The 16449-nt window shown below is 40.1% G+C and overlaps 1 protein-coding gene across 5 annotated transcripts in view; it reads left to right on the plus strand.

Moving 5' to 3' along the window:
* Positions 1 to 16449, plus strand: part of LIN9 (lin-9 DREAM MuvB core complex component) — a 168807-nt gene that overhangs the window by 74502 nt on the left and 77856 nt on the right. For 4 of the 5 annotated variants that reach the window (XM_029593048.1, XM_029593052.1, XM_029593047.1 and 1 more), the window contains exon 5: positions 15425 to 15550. The exons of the other annotated variant lie outside the window; for it this stretch is intronic. In XM_029593048.1, coding sequence (XP_029448908.1) covers positions 15425 to 15550 — 126 coding nt within the window. The remainder of the gene's footprint in view (positions 1 to 15424; positions 15551 to 16449) is intronic. 5 annotated transcript variants of the gene reach the window in all.

Consider the following 16449-nt stretch of genomic DNA (forward strand, 5'->3'; position numbering starts at 1 on the left):
TATAGCAGCCTGGCTTGTTCTGTTTCCCTAATAGGGGGTATATTGGTGTTATAGGGCCTGGTGTAATATTTGCAGTGTTTCCTTTTTCACAGATAAGGTTGTTACTGTTTGAGCGTTGGCAGTAAGTGCTGTTTTGGTAATTCAATTAACTCATGACTTCCTGAAAGCTAGGCCCACACCCAACAAGTTTTTACAATAGGCCTAATACATCTTGGGTCCTAGTGTCTTATTTATTTTTTAACAGGGTTTTCTGCTTGGCAAATAGCAGTGCATGTAAATATAATGCACGTGTGTGCATTATATTTACATGCACTGCTATTTGCATGTTTCAGCATATTTGCACCTATGTGTGCTTTTGTGTTTGTGCCTATGTACCTGGGAGAGCAGCTTTGTGTGTGTGTGTGCGCGTCTTTTTGTGTCAGAGAGCATGTATGTTGGAGCCATAGACTGGCAGTGCGGTTGTCTTATTGCTTGGCAACAGGTTCAAGAGCTGATTGGTGGGCAAGAGACTTTTAACACCAGGCCAGGAATCTAGCATATTATGAGAGATGTAACCAAACTTCTGAGGGGCCCAACCAATTGCAAGGAGTGCAGTTCTATTTACTTACCTCTGGTCTATGTTGTGCTGTACTTCTTAGTTATTTAGAAAAAAATGGAAAATTTATTTTGGAGATTTGTTTGGCTCAATTCTTCCAGACTTCAGGTCACATGATATACCGCTTAAGGGCCGCTTGGCTTGCTTTTGGAAGATGCTGAATTACAGAAAGCGTATAGGTAGTCAGTGTCTTGAAAAGACCCCCAGACTGATATTTTCCTGCAGTCCATCACCGGTTAGAGATTCCACCCTCCGAGCCCCAATGGAACTTCCAGCCCCTTGCCTTCTGGCTCTAGCTGTGCAAGCCCTGGGAGCATATGACTTTATGAAGGCTTTTCCTCCTGCTTCTGGAACGAAAAGTCTACATGTGTGTGTGTTATACAAAATCTTTGATTTCCAGGTGGTTTTGGAATACTTTTGTCTCGTATCTGAAGACAGAACCTGTGTGGTCTGGAAAGCTTCTGTTTGGATAATTCTTGTGTTGTCATAGCCTGCAAGGAATCTGAGTACCTCTTGGCCACTAATGCTGCACAGTGAACATGAGCTCTTCAGCTCAAATTTGGCTTTCCCTGGTCCTGATATTGTCAGATGATGGGCTAGTAGATTTGTCATAAACAGGAAGATCAAAACTTGAGCTTTATAATCCCAAGAGTATTGGAGATCTAAAATTGACACTGAAAAGAGCACTGCACAGATTGCTTCGGGAAGTTATACAAAGGCTTCATTTGGAAGCCAAGTATCCACTTCACTTTGCTGTGTAGAAGCATTTATAAGGACAGGAGGGGGGGGGCGTGCTTTGGTATGACTGTCTATATTAGAGGCCTTTTCTGTCATTTTGTTTCCATAATAAATGTGTTAAGATGTGTTTGTGCTTGTAGAGGATGAAAAGATTGGGATCTTCTCTAACAGGGTCCCGTCAGGATCATACCTCCTATGGAGGACACTCATGCTACTGTATCTTTAATGCTCAGATTCCACTGTGCCTTTTGCTAATGTAACTTATGAATAACTAATTCATAAATGATATATATCCACAACAAATTAATTGAAAACAAATAATAAACTCTCTGCAATTATCGTGTAGTTCATATGTGCAGTGTGTATTCTGTGAAGTAGATAAAAACTTGATCATAAGTAAAGAATCTTGATATTTATTTCAAAGATGGTCTACTTTAGATGTCAATGTATGTCAAGATTATTTGATGTGCTGCCATCAAATCTGCGTGCAGGGCATGAACAATAACAGTATAATACATTCAGCGACAGAATTGAGAAAAATTAGAGGCTGGAGATCCCAAATAACTTCTGATTGGGTGTGCATGGGTTTAGCTCTGAGCCACTGAGGAACACACACTCTGCACTCTACTGTCCTGAACCTGGTAACATTGGGGGGGAGGAAAGGGAAGATCAGATCATACTCCCCTGAGACCTTGTCGATACCTCTGCTTCTTCAGGCTACAGGCTTTGTAGCTCCCCAACCTTGACACGATCTATTGGAGTATAGGGCTTGGTGAAGGAGCTGATCCCTTCAGTGAGCTGAAGATCTCACTGTCCTCATGCATGTGTACTCTTCCTTCCAGCATGGGAGGTGAGTCTTTCACAGAGGAGTCGAGAGCAGCAGCCGTGACAGAAGGCATTGTCACCTCTTTGTCTTGGGGACAGGGAGGGGCTCTTTAGACACTGAGGTTCACAGGAGGACTACCGCCTGAGACCCCCCCCCCAAAAGATAATGACTGCTGTAGGGAGTGAGATTCTGCTAGCAAGGACGCTATGGGAAGAGGAGAATAGCATTGCCTGTGCAAAAGTGAAAACTTAAGACGATTGTGTCCAGCCCTCCGGTGGTGATTCTTGAGTACCTATGGACTGAGCCCTAACAAAGACGAGAAACAGAGTATTGGAGTTATCTAATGAGATTTGGGCCCAAGCTTTGGGGGTAGAATCAAGCCAAACTGGAGCACCTGGAACAACAGTTCAAAGATTTGCTAGCCCGATTAAAGATGGCATTTCTGTACATTTGAAAGGAAAAGGCCCTGGAGAAGCATTCCAGGAAGACTTGGAGATGTGCTCAAGAAATTCTGTCTTGAAATTGTGGCAGTGCCAGTGGAATGGGTCTTACCCACCAACCCCTCCCTCATAACCAGGGTGTTTTCTCTACCTCTTGGGCTGTGTAATAGCAGCACTGAAGAACAGTTGGCAAGTAGGGAGGTCTCAGCAGATAATTTGAATTAGACTGTGTTCCTCCAAGACTCTCAATCTGAAGTAGTTTCTCGGGCTACCCGTCTTATGTTTGTTCTTGAATCTGATAGGAATTGAATTTTAGGAATGCTTTTCTGTTGTAAGGACAGTGGGTTTCATGGCCATGGCCATATTTCCAGATTTTTGCAGAATTACATAACAGCACCCTAAACCTTTTTTTGTTATGAGGCAGTCTCTATTGGAGCAACCTTTATGCTTACTTTTCCCTGTAAGCCTGAGATGAAATGTGCAATTAAATACATTTTCTGTGAGCCGAGCCAGCTATAGAGTTTTTTTTCTAGCAGCAGAGGTCCCAGTCAGATGTGCTGGTAGGCCGTGGCTCCTGAAAAGCCACCAGATGTAGAGGATCAGTAAGCATTATCTGCTTATATTGAGACCGATCTTTTCTGTAATATTTCCTTTAAAGAAGTGGTTGCTCCATTCACCCCTTCTTTTCCGTTCTGTATGTTTGGATCCTCCCAGACCCCACAGGATGCTTTCCTCTATTTCAAGAATTTTTTTATATTTTTATTCTTGTAGTAATTTATTGTAATATTTACTTTTTCTTTTTCAATGTTATTCTTGAGAATATATTTGCAAGTAGTATAAATTTAACCCCTCCCCCTCTAAAGAAAACTAGAGGCTGATGTACCAAATGGATACATTTTTGTTCACTATGCGTGATTTAGCATGCACTATTTTTCTATCCAGACTTTTATGCAAATAAGCCCAGTAGAAAAATAGCATGGGTAGATTTACTACTGCAAATTTCACATTGAAGTGCAGGTAATGTTTTTGTGAAATTGGCTTTGCAAAGCCAGTTTCACATCTAGTTTTTACTCTGTACTGCTAATTGAGCTTATTTGCATAATTTGACATCACAACAAATGGAATTTTGCACTAAATGTATTTGTGAAGCTGAAAAACCCCAATGTTTGCATGCTGAAAGGGAAAATAGTGAGCACTAGTTGCCATATTTGTGTGCAAAGGGGCCTTGGCATAGCTTTTCTTCACTTAGTCCATCAGCCTCTTGGAATACAGAGTGATCAGAAAAGACTGTGCTAAAGGGAGGATCCACGGATGAAGGTGTTTTTGTGTGTGTGTGTGTTTTTCTCATGGGTGTCCTTTCAGAACAGACCACAGGTTGATGCAGAGTAAGAGAGAGCAACTTTTAGTTTTAGAAGGTCTGAGGTATGCATAAGTGGGAGTGACAATGGAAACCAGTGGTTGGGTCCAGGAGCGGTCTCCACCTTCACTTTTTCACAGTGGGGAAAAGGGAAAAGGTTGGCAACCTGACGGAGACCAAGGAGTGCAAATAAAAGCAAACACTGAGCTTGTGTTTGGAAGCGTTGCAGCCTGAGGTTAGAATGTTAATATAAGGTATGACCTTCAGTTGTCATTGCCCTGCACGAGAGCACACTGTGCAGACAACAAGAGATTTGGATATGTTGAGCCAATTGATGATCTGAGTGAAGACATGCCCTGTAATACTATAAAACTGTTTTATAGCAAACTTTATTTAAAAAATCAAAACATGATGAAACGGCCAGTAATTGTAAAACTGTGTTATTTTGGAAGCCACATCTGTTTAAAGCTGGCAAACCAGATTTGAGATTCTAGCCTTCCTTAGCTGGTGGCGAAGCACTTGGGTGTTCTGTGTATATATAACTGATCTATCTTCTATAAATGTCGAAGCCCTTTTTAAACTCCGTTTTTTCCATCTGCATCTAAACTTCTGAAGCATCCTGTGTAAAGTTCTGTAAGTGTGGATTATCAGACCCTGGGAAAGTTTCGTCTCAGATTGTCCATGGCCACAGAGAGAGGAGTTTAATGGTGGCTAGAACAAATCTAAACAAAAGCATCCACAAAATAACAGACGGAAGGATGTCTGCAGAAGCAAAGCCACACCCTCTCCTCCTCTTCCTCCTGCAAAGCTTTATATGAGCTCTGCTCATGGACCATGCTTGCTGCATGTTAGCTCATAAGGACGATGCACTAAGGGCTAAACTGAGTGGGCACTGGAGCAGAGCTGCATCTTGTGTTTTCAGGGGAGGCTGTTTGTCAATACCACTGTTATCTGTGGAATCACACTGCAGAGGGAACACCCCTTGTGTGATTCCATAACAGAGTTCAGTTTATGTACTGAAATATTAGAAGATGCATAAGATTCACCCGTGTGTGCGCCTGAAAACTGGGATTTTATTGTGTGTATTGATTGTATTTTTATATATTGTAAATCACTTTGGGTTCCTTTTGAAAAAAGGTGTATTATAAATGTGAAATGAAAAATAGCTAAGCGGCCAAAACTCTTGGGCTTCAAGAGGCAACACCTCCGAAGCTAAACCCGTCCCTTTTGCTCAGCTGCCAGTCGGAGGTGCCCAGACTCTGCAAAATCTCTAGCAGTCCCCGGAGGGAATTTAACGGTCACCTCCTAAGGAAGCTTGAAAATGCTGCCATATTAGAGGGAGATCCCTAATACACAGGGTTGCAGGTATAGATCCATTCAGGTCCCTACTCTAGAAATAGGCCTTTGTCTTCCCCCATTTGTACCTGCTCCCTCCAAAGACACAAGTACCCTCTTGCAAATGAGCTAGAAAAGTAGTGTCCTCAGTGACAAAACCACCCAGTGCTACTCTTCAGCTAGTGGGCTTCCCCGACCACAGTAGCTGTCCTGCTCCTACCCTCTGACCCGAAGTATCGCCTCTGCTGTGTGCTCCAGCTCCAGTGGACAGGAGACTCAAATGGAGGTTTCCTGTGAACTATCGTTCATAGTTCTCAGAGAACTACTGATTTTCATAGGTAGTAAATTTTTCATTTATTCAGTCTTGACTCTCTGAAAATATATTTTGTATTTAAACAGTTCATATGGTTAAGCTGCTGGAGTCAAAATTTCTTTATTAACTTGGTCACTCATCACTACTGCTCCCTGTTCTACAGTAGTTTTATGGCAAATGCTAGCCTTCCACAGGATTAAATGTAAGATTTTATTTTATATTTATAGTACTTAATCAAATTAAAAAAAATAACAATCTGATATTCCTTAAAACCAAAAGTGAATGTTTTGCTGCAGCACATCAGTTTATCTACTGTGTATTTACTTTCTAACATTACAATAAACACAGTTGAGGTCCATATTTAGTGACAGACTGGATAGCAAATTTAGCTGGATAAAACTTATCTGGTTAACTTTGGAGGTATATTCAATAGTGCAGCCGCATTATTCAATATAGTTAACTATTGTAAAGTTAGCTGGCTAATTTTAGGACAGCTCTTTGGCCTGACTTGACTTAGCTGGCTACATCATCCAGCTAATTCAACTCCTTCCAGTTACGCCTCCAGAGTGCCCTTAGGTGGCTAGAATTTAGTCTATGGGCCCAAATATTCATTTACTGGCTAACTTCTCCATTAGCCGGCCTAAGTGCTCTTTGAATATAGACCTCAGTTGTGTACAATAAAATGTAAAATAATAGAAAAAGGATTTCTTTTATTTTGCTATTAGTTTTAATTTTATATTCTGTTAACAAAAAAATTATATCAAATAACACAATATATACTTGTACCAATTTGTCAAGTGTGATTTAATTACATCTTCAATATTCCTCTCTCCATTGATCTGATTATTTTAATTAAGCTCCTGTAATACATTAATATTCCAGTAAACAGTGCAGATAGCACCCCAAATCTTTGTAAATGTTTTCCTGATTTCTTATTTACCCAAGGTTTTATGCAAGGTGTCCCTGCTTTTTTTTTTCTTTTTTTTATTAAAAGAGCAATATTAAAAAAAAAAAAAAAATCCTTCTTTCTGTGGTATTTTATACAGTTCTTTCCTTCAGTCATATAATATACAAACACACTGCATCCTTATAGAAAATATCTAAAATATGTGATCTGATTTCTTTGATATATTACAAACTCTTTTCAGTTTTTCCTAGATCTGCATATCATATGATACAAAGTTCCTTTTTCACAATTAATTTTTGGGCATAAGCCATTTACTTGATGCCTTTTCTGCTTCGGTTTCTGTGGTATTAAATGTATTCTTTGTATACTACAAATGATATAGTACTGTAGTTCTCCTATCTGTTGAAATATTTCTTACCTTATCAGAAAGATAAGGCCAGTGATCATGATACATATTTATACCTGACTTTTCTTCCCGTTGTTGGATCTTATCCATCTTTTTTATTTATTTTAAAGCTTTTATATACTGAAGTTTAGCTATCTGCCTTCACTCCGGTTTACCGTATTTCTATAAATTGCTGTTTGGTGCTATTTTTTATTTTATTTAATAAAATAAATAAATTTTCCTTTTTTTATTAGCTTGCTTTGAAATGTGTTCTGAAAGTCAGACATTGTACAATTGTGTGCAAAGGTTTAGGCACCCCTGCTCAAATTGGTTCAGTGAATCAAGTGAACAGAAGTTGATACAATCTCTACATAGTATATAGTTAAACATAACATTTCTTCAATTTTTAATGCAGAAATACTATTTGCTGATTTTAACTGAAAATAAAACAGTGAATATGCTGCAATGTGCAAAGGTTTCGGCACCCTTCCGGTTGATTCATTGCTACTTTTAAAAAAATAATAATAATAAAAAATGTAAGGCCCAAAAAGTTGATTGACTTGTTAGGCCTTCAATTAGTCAGGGTAAAGATAATGGTTGAACAAATACTCTGATCTTTCTAACTTTTCAGGTTATAACTGTTCTGTCTTCTTTCAACAATCATGGACTCCTTTAAGCAGCAGTTGTCGAAGCATTTGAAAATGAAATTAATTCACCCTTAGAAAGTAGGGGAAGATTAAAAAAATAATCTCTAAATGTTTCCATCTAGCAATTTTAGTTGTCAGAAACATAAGAAATTGAAGTTACAGTATCTGTGTGCTTGTGGCTGAACAGTTCAATTTGTATTTCTTTAGTCCAAAGCCCTTTGTTACAAAAAGCTTTAAAGCTTTTCAAAGTTTTGTTTTGCATACTTTAGACAATGACTTTTGTGATAAGGTTATAGAAAAGGTTTCCTTCTGACAGCTCTCCCATGCAGATCCTTGTGTAAGCAACATTGTACTGTGGACAACCACTCCATTGTCAGGTAAACTTTTCAGCAGGTTATTTGCTGTGATCTGTGGGTTCTGTTTTTGCAGATCTGACCAATTTTTTGGGCAGTTATTAGATTTTGCTTGGTCTTCCAGATCTTGCCTTAACTTTAACAGTTCCATTTTTTATCAATGTTTCTGACAATTGAAATTGTTAGCTGGAAGCATTTAGAGATTTTTATAGCTGTCCTCTTCTTTGTGAGTGTGAACTATTTTTATTTTCAAATGCTCACACAACTGCTGCCTAAAGAAGCACAGGGTTGTTGAAAGTAGAAAGAATAGTCACAACCTGATGTTAGAAGGGTCAGAGTATTTGTTCAACTATGGACCTTCATCTGATTGACCGAAGGTCTAACAAGTCAATCAACATTTTGGGCCTTATTAAAAAGCAGTAATCAATTGGAATAAATCAATATATCCAAACCTTTGCTTATGCCATATTCACTGTTTTTATTACTTTCAATCTGTTAAAATCAGCAAATTATTTTTGCATTAAAAATTGAAGAAAAATGATGTGTTTAACTTTGTTACACAAAGATAATTATTCCCTATTATCTCAAGACCTATATATTATGAAGCAAAGATCATATTAGGCACTACCAGTGTAAAAATGCCTCCCTTGCCTTACATATAATCATCAGTCTATGGCCCGTAGGGCTGAATAGATTTTTGTTTAACTTTTTTCCTGTTGCAATTAAAATGCAGATAAGAAAATTCTTATTCTATAGGGCTCATCTTCTTTTCAAAGATCCATAATAATTGATATGTCCCTGACATGGGTCCGTGTTTTAAAGCAGCTCTGTATCGGGGGAGTTTGATTCCATCTTCAAAAAATTATGCAGAACACTTAATTTTTCTATTTTCATGTAAAAAAAAAAAAAAAAAATTCCAGACAGTGACCCCCCTCTGATTTAAACTCAGATTAAATGGTATTCTATTTAATAAAACTTGGAATGAAACATTTGGCAGCGTACGTGCACTTAAATAGTGGCCAGCACCGGGTCACGTCCGATTTGCTTTGATGCCAAAATATGTATACCAAAATGCTGGTTTTAAGAAGATATGCTTGTCTGTATGTTGAGCTAATGGCGCTTGTAAAAAAAATAATAAATTTGAGTGGTATTCAAGATGGCCGCCTAGCTGTGCATGGAGTTGCCTGCTTTTTCCTCACTTTGTTTACCTGGTGGTATTGTGCTTCATCTGATCGGAAGCGGAGAGCCAAGGAGAGGGATGTCTCAGTGCCCCCCCCCCCCCCCCCCCGGAGTGGCCTCATCATCAGCGCGATGGAAGCACACATGCAGTGGAGAGGAGCCCTTTGAACGGGGAGGAAATGAATCGTCGGAAGTCGTTGTAGAAGAAGACGCACTCGATTGCTTCCCTGATCCTTTAATACTTTTGTCCCTGGTGGAAAGGACGGCTCTGTTAACCCAGCCGTGGTGTGAGCCTTAATTCTGCCGACGGTACTTGGCGTGTTGTCAGGATGCTGATCTTGCTGAGACCGTGGTGTTTCTAGGAATCACCCTCGGCATCTGGCAGTGCTTTCGCCGATTTTCCAGGAGAAATTTCTGCCAGAGAAGGTCAGCAGCACTGTGAAGGGCCTTCCCCCCCTCAATGGGCGATGTTGTTATTGAGGGGGCTTTAGCTGAGATTCCAATAATGATAAGAGCAGTTGCCTTCACTTTAGAAACCATTTGAGAAATGATTGAGAAATTAAATATAAATGTTATAGCGCGGTTAAATCCTTGGATGTGAAGATTTAATGAGTCAGACAACCGAGTGAAAGTCTTAGCGCTGGATAATACGAGTGTTGGACGAAGCTGTGGGACCTTAAAACAGGGCATAGAAAGCGCTTCAGCCCTGCAACAAGCTTTATTGAAAGATAACAACTTTTGTCCAACAGAGTTGAACATTTGAAGAATCAAGTTCGTGGCAGGAATCTGTTTTATTAATTTTTCTAAAGTCCCTCTTATTTAAAGGTATGTGGAAGAGATTTAACAGATGTTAAAATGACCTGAACAAGCGATACTACCTACTTGAAGACCTTTCACGTAGGGGCCTGTAGATGGTCAGGACATGCAGTCTACTAATTTGAATATTTCTGAAGTGCTTGAGACTTCTGACAGTGAGCTGGCTCAGCCGGCCACTCTTTTGTACTTGAGCCTGATAGAGAATGGACTCTTAGGCTGTTCTTCAGCCACCGTTTGGAATCTTTTCATCCTATGAAAGTGAGTTTTCCCTGATTTAGCGAGACAAACTCAAAGGAAGAGGAAGCAATTTATTTTGTTGAGGCCCAGAGTTTTGCAGCTGAGTGCTTTCTTTTCTTAGAAGTATCCATGTAAATGCCTTATTAAATATCATGATTTATCACTGCTTTCACATTTTCTTAGTGATAAATTACCTCCTGTTGAAGGGACCTTGCTTCCTCGAGCTATTTGAATTCTCATTGGTTAGGAACGATGTGCTTACGATGTAAATGCTCCTCCTTTGCTAGAGTTTTTTTTTCTTATTAATTAGAGTGTGGATCCTATATGTTTGAGGACTAGGATTGTATATGGCATTGTTCTTTTCTTTATTTTCTCTAATTTTGTCTTAATTGAGTCTTAATGTCATAAAATGTTTTCTTTTTCAAGTGGAGTCTTGAAATTTAATAAATAAATTACAAAAAAATTTTGAGTATACTTAAGCTACATTTTTGGTCAAGTCTGTGGCTGGAATAATTTATTCTATTTTCTTGTAATAAAAGTGGTGTGCTACTTAATTTTTTGAAGATGAAATCTAACTCCCTCCAGTGCAGACTCACTTTGAAACAAGTATTTCCTAGCGTTGTAGCAGATGGACTCAAAACAAGTGGGTATAGCGTGCTCGTGCTAGCAGTTGGAGACGGATCTGACGTCATCACGGGTACATATACCCCCACAGGAAGTGAAGCAATTCAGTAATTTCCGTCTCCAAAGCAGTTTGGAGCTCCTTCACGCTCGCTGAGCGTTCTTCCAAATTCTAACTACTAAATTCCTAGATCCTGAAAGGAGTCAAACACATTCGTCCGCCACTGAAGTGGCCCATACCTCTGTGGAACCTCAACCTAGTTTTGGACTTTCTAGCGGGACACGCCTTCCGTCTACTTCGAGGCCTGTCCCTCCATTTGTTAACCTTGAAGATGGTGTTCCTGCTAGCTGTTTGCTCCACACGCCGTGTCTCCGAGCTACAAGCACTGTCTTGCCGTGATCAGTTTCTCCAAATCGCGCCAGAAGCCATCCATCTTCGCACAGTTCCTTCCTTCTTACCCAAAGTAGTCTTGCACTTCCACCTCAACCAAACCATCTCTTTACCTACCACAGACGGTTTGAAGAAATCAGAAGAAGGTAGAGTTCTACGCCATCTCGACATAGGCAGGCTACTGCCCAGATACCTGGAAGTGTCCGAAGCAATACGAAAGACAGACCATCTGTTCGTTCTACACAGCGGGAAGAAGCAAGGGGAAGCGGCCTCAAGGGCAACTATCGCCCGCTGGGTCAAAGAAGTTATCAAGGCAGCCTACATAGACACGGGTAAACCACTGCCTCTACTGGTCAAGGCTCACTCTACCAGAGCGCAAGAGGCCTCTTGGGCAGAAACGCGGATGCTGTCGCCTGCTGAGATATGTAAAGCGGCGACGTGGTCCTCCCTCCATACCTTCTCCAGATTCTATCGTCTGGACGTCCAGGCCAGGGAGGACACAGCATTTGCGAGGGCAATCCTACACGGACCTCGGGCAGCCTCCCGCCCAGTCCAGGAGTAGCTTTTGTACATCCCACTTGTTTTGAGTCCATCTGCTACACGTTAGGAAATGTAGAGATTACTTACCTGATAATCTCGTTTTCCTTAGTGTATGCAGATGGACTCAGCATCCCGCCCGGCTGCCAATATTCATGGGATTTCACAGGCTCAAGGTAGGCCATGTTTTATTACATAGGGCATCCACCCTGCCGGGTGTCGACGCCTTCCGGTTGAGAATCCTGGCGGTCTCCAGCTACTATCAACCGGTCAGGGTAATCCTGTTTAATTAATCGATCGGTCAGTACTCATATAGCTATGACAGCTTTGCAAGGAAGATTACTGAATTGCTTCACTTCCTGTGGGGGGTATATGTACCCGTGCTGATGTCAGATCCGTCTCCAACTGCTTAGCACGAGCATGCCTATACCCACTTGTTTTGAGTCCATCTGCATACACTAAGGAAAACGAGATTATCAGGTAAGTAATCTCTACATTTGTGTCGGGGACCCATCAGTTATTATGGGTCTTTTGAAAAGATGAGCTCTACCCAAATGATGTTACAAATAACTTAATTTTTCAGAAAGATTAACTTATTACTGAAGCTGAAGTATTTGTTGTAAACTGTGAAGGACACAATTTTAATTGCAGTAGAAAACCTCAAAAAAATTGTTGAGCCCTGTGGGCCTTAGACCAATCATTATATGTAAGACCATGAAGGCATTTTTATGCTGGTAGTGCCCTAATATGATCTTTGCTTCATAATATATAAATCTTGAGATAATGGGGGACTAATTATCTTTGGGTATCTGTTTCTCCTTATATTGACATTTCTGTGTGTGTGTATATTTAACTTTGTACCATATAGAGGTTGTGTCGGCTTCTGTTCATGGAGATATTCCTTGAAATAATATGATCAGGCATGAGTAAACTTTTGCACACAACTGTATGTGATCTGTAGCCACATACCGCAGTCTTGTTGCCCTCTTAATTATTCGTGTATAAAAGTTTTAATATTAGTCTTGCTCTTCTGTTTCCTGTTCTCTTGCTCACTAAATCCTTTTGTACTGTATCTTGCCCACCTTTTGTGGTTTTGCTTTTTTTGTTTGTTTTATTTGCCAGTTGTAAGATAGGGCCTACGCACTAAAACCCATCCTGATTTTGCTTTTTTAGTATGTGCTTCTAAACATTTCAGTGTATGCACTAAAATGCCTCCGGGCCTCAATAGTGTGTAAAGGGTAATAGCATACACATTACAAAAAAAAAAAGTGTGGTATGCATGCTGGCTGTCTCCAAATCCACGATGCTAACCAACCCTTTTGCTTTGAAGTGGAGATTGTGAGAGGCAGCCTGCATGCAAAAATAGAACATGTGGTCTGAGGCAAGCTGTTAAGTTTTGGGGTTTTGTAGGTGCAGACAAAATAGCATACCCCACAGGCTATGTTGTGCGTACTTACTAAAATCTCATTTTCATGCAGCGCTGCCCGATTTACATGGGTCTATGTGCTAATTTTAGCACATATATGTAAGGGATTGCATGCTACTTATTGAGTACATAGTATGCTGTATTTTTAGCATGTTAAATGGCTTTACCATGTACACACAGCTTCCAAGTATCTTTTCCGCCTTATTAGTTATATTCTGTTTTCCAGCCAAGGCTGTGCTTCCCAACCATCTCCTGCAATCATAATCAAGGTTTCTTAAACCATTCCAAGAGAAATTGCAATTCTGCTGCCCAGTAAAACATTTTTACATGTAGCTAGTGCTAGTCGCTGTTTCCTATAACGTAAACTCAATGTTTTTAGATTGAATCCACTGTCCTGTTTAATTGCAAAAAGTGTATAGCCCCATTCAAAGCTTTAAATCCTTTTCCTGGTTTGTTGATTTTGAATTACGTTAAATCCGCACAAGCATCTTGGAATTACTTCACCATCTGTATCCTATTAGCGCTCACTGGGACAGGGATACATGCTTTCGCTTTCCAGGTTCTTTTTTACTTTGTGTTAAGATCATATACTTTTTTTTTCTTTATCCAGTGCTACATTAAAAGCATCTTTCTGTATTTTTAAGAAATACTTAAGCTCACATTTATCTATGTTTTTGTCCAACAAGCATGATTTATTCCAGTTTGAGTATCTGGCACACTTTACAAAATGCACTAGCAACTCTATTATTACATTCAGATTTTTCCTAGTATTACCCACATATATTGTCTGTATACAAAGAGAGCGCATTAAAATCCCTTAGTGATTATGCTCCATATAACTCCCTTAGTAGTTATGCTGATAGCTTAGCAAAGTGGCTAATGGCTCTGTTGAATAACATTAGTGAAGGATTCAGAATAGTTTTTGTCTGTCTTAATACTACTTATTGGCTTATTGTACAATATCTATCCAATGTAGAAACATGTCTCAAGATTATACCATGAAAGCATTTTAAGTACCCCTCCCCAGGGAGCTGAATACTTTTTCAGCATCTAGTATGAAAACACTTTCTAAGTTAGCATGTTCCTGTATGTATAATAAGAGATCGATGTTTGTAATTTATGGATTGTATTTCTTCTGAGTGTGAGTTCTGATGGATCGCTATGACCCAGTGTTCCCAGCGACTTCTCTCCTTTCAGTGCCAGCACCTTCATGTCTGCAATCATGAGTTATACAATAGCAATCTCTGGTCTTTTCTAGGTTATGTAGTACTGTTGTCCCTGGTCGTCTTATTTCTTTTAAAGCCTCCTTGCACATCCTTGTCATAATTCTGTTTAACATCTCAGTGCACTTGGTGTAAGAGCTCTGTAGGATATCCATGTGGGCCTGGACTCTTTCCTGGTTTAAGCCCCCCCCCCCCCATACACACACATACATCTGTGATGGGTGCTTTTTGCATCTGCTTTTCCTTTTGGCGGTGTTAAGGGGTGGATAATAAAAACCATTTAAATAAGATATTACCATTCCCTCATTCAGGGGCAGCGTTCCCTGTAGCCTGCATAGTTGTAAAGTATATGGGCGCTTTTCTCATGCGCACATGCTACCAGCTTCTTTGAAAACGTGGGTAGTATCCCTTTAAAATTATCCTGAGTTGTGTGTGTGCTAATAGCAGCCCTGTGCTTTGCACATGCTCTTTTGAGCGGGGGAGAATAGCACATATAATAGTGTCACATGTGCTGGTTTCCCCTCCTGATCTCAGCATGTGAGATGGGACTCTCTCAGCCGCCTCACAGCCGGGCTAAAAGTGTGAACATGCTGTGGGAGGCCCACAAGCGCTTTTACCCTTTTAAATGGCTTTGAAAAATGTCCTCTTTGTTTCCTTCTTCTAATAGAATAGTGTATTTATGAGTGGATTACACTCTCATTAGTAATCTTCTTAAAAGTTTGTCCGTAATCCTGCTGTTCATGTCTGTTTTAATTAGCCGTGATGTGAAAGGGGCCAGCGTTTTGCCACATTCATGCATGCATTCTGTATTAAAGCATTTCTGCATTTTTTTTCTTTTTGTAACAAAAATGATAATGTTGCTGTTTGCTTTGTTGAATTAGTTGAAGACTTTCTGCTAAAAACAAACTGTAACCTAACTGGCGGTGGTTTTATGTGGGAGGGTTTTGCTAGGGCATGAATAGCACGATAGGTGAGGAAGTGCCCAACACCATGTCTGGATGTCATTTTGTAAAATCTTTTCTCTTATCCTTTTAAAGTTAATTTTGTAATACGGATTGTGACCCGTATGAGTTGAAGAACATGTTCTTTTATTAACAGGCCGCTATTTGAAGGAGATAATGACTTCTGTGTCTGTCTAAAAGAGTCTTTTCCCAGTCTAAAAACCAGAAAATTAACACGTGTGGAATGGGGAAAAATCAGGCGCCTAATGGGAAAACCCCGGAGGTAAGAAACCGAAAAGTGGGGCTTGGTTTGCGTTTTCTCCAAGCTCCTGGCACATACAGGCCTGCATTCTCCTGAAGGTATGCAATAAAGAAGCAAGAAGTGAAGAGATCTTTTATTTCACTTTTAGAGAGCAAATATTTCTCAGAAATTCTTGCTTACATTGTTGCACCGGAGTTTTGTAGGCTGGAGAAATGGATATCTATGTAACAGTCTCCTAAATCCTTGGGAAGAACACACTAAGCAGTACTCCTAATACTACTTAAGTAGCCATAGTAATTAGCTGTAACCTCCTGCAATTACTCAGATTAGTCCTCCTGGCCAGTGCCTCTGTCCTATCCCCGCAGCTCCCCCAATGCTCTGCCTGCTGTGGCTTCCAGGTGTGTTCTGATAGCTAGAATTGCCTGGAGCTAGATGTGTTTTCCTTAAAGTACAAATTTCAAGTCGTTAGAAGAATTGGTGGATCAGCCAGATGACCCTAAGGTCTTTTTGTTGCTTTAAATGACTCGAATTCTCATCGTAATTCTTCTGAAAGTGAGCAGGTAGAGGGCACTGCAGACTAATTTCTCTTTTCCCATCCAAATCTAGCTTCTCTTAGACTGCATGTGTGGAAAGTATTAGTGGGTACTTGCCAGAGCACAGCTTCATTACAGGAATCTTTCCTCACGTTCCCTGCGTATCTCCCCCTAGCTTGCTTTACAAATGCATGTTTTTGTCTTTGAGAGTAAGTTCACAGATTTTGCTGCTGAGGTATACTGCCGCAGAGGTATACTGCTGCTGAGGTATACTGCCGCAGAGACGTTTTGACTGTGAAAACTGAGGCCACTGGCTCTGGCAAGTCATATTTTTAGATGGTCAGGCTCTTAGAGACTTGCTTTATAACTATGTGGCTCCATGTCCCG

This window comes from Rhinatrema bivittatum, chromosome 3 (assembly GCF_901001135.1).
Source record: "Rhinatrema bivittatum chromosome 3, aRhiBiv1.1, whole genome shotgun sequence".
In the NCBI taxonomy this organism is placed as follows: Eukaryota; Metazoa; Chordata; class Amphibia; order Gymnophiona; family Rhinatrematidae; genus Rhinatrema; species Rhinatrema bivittatum.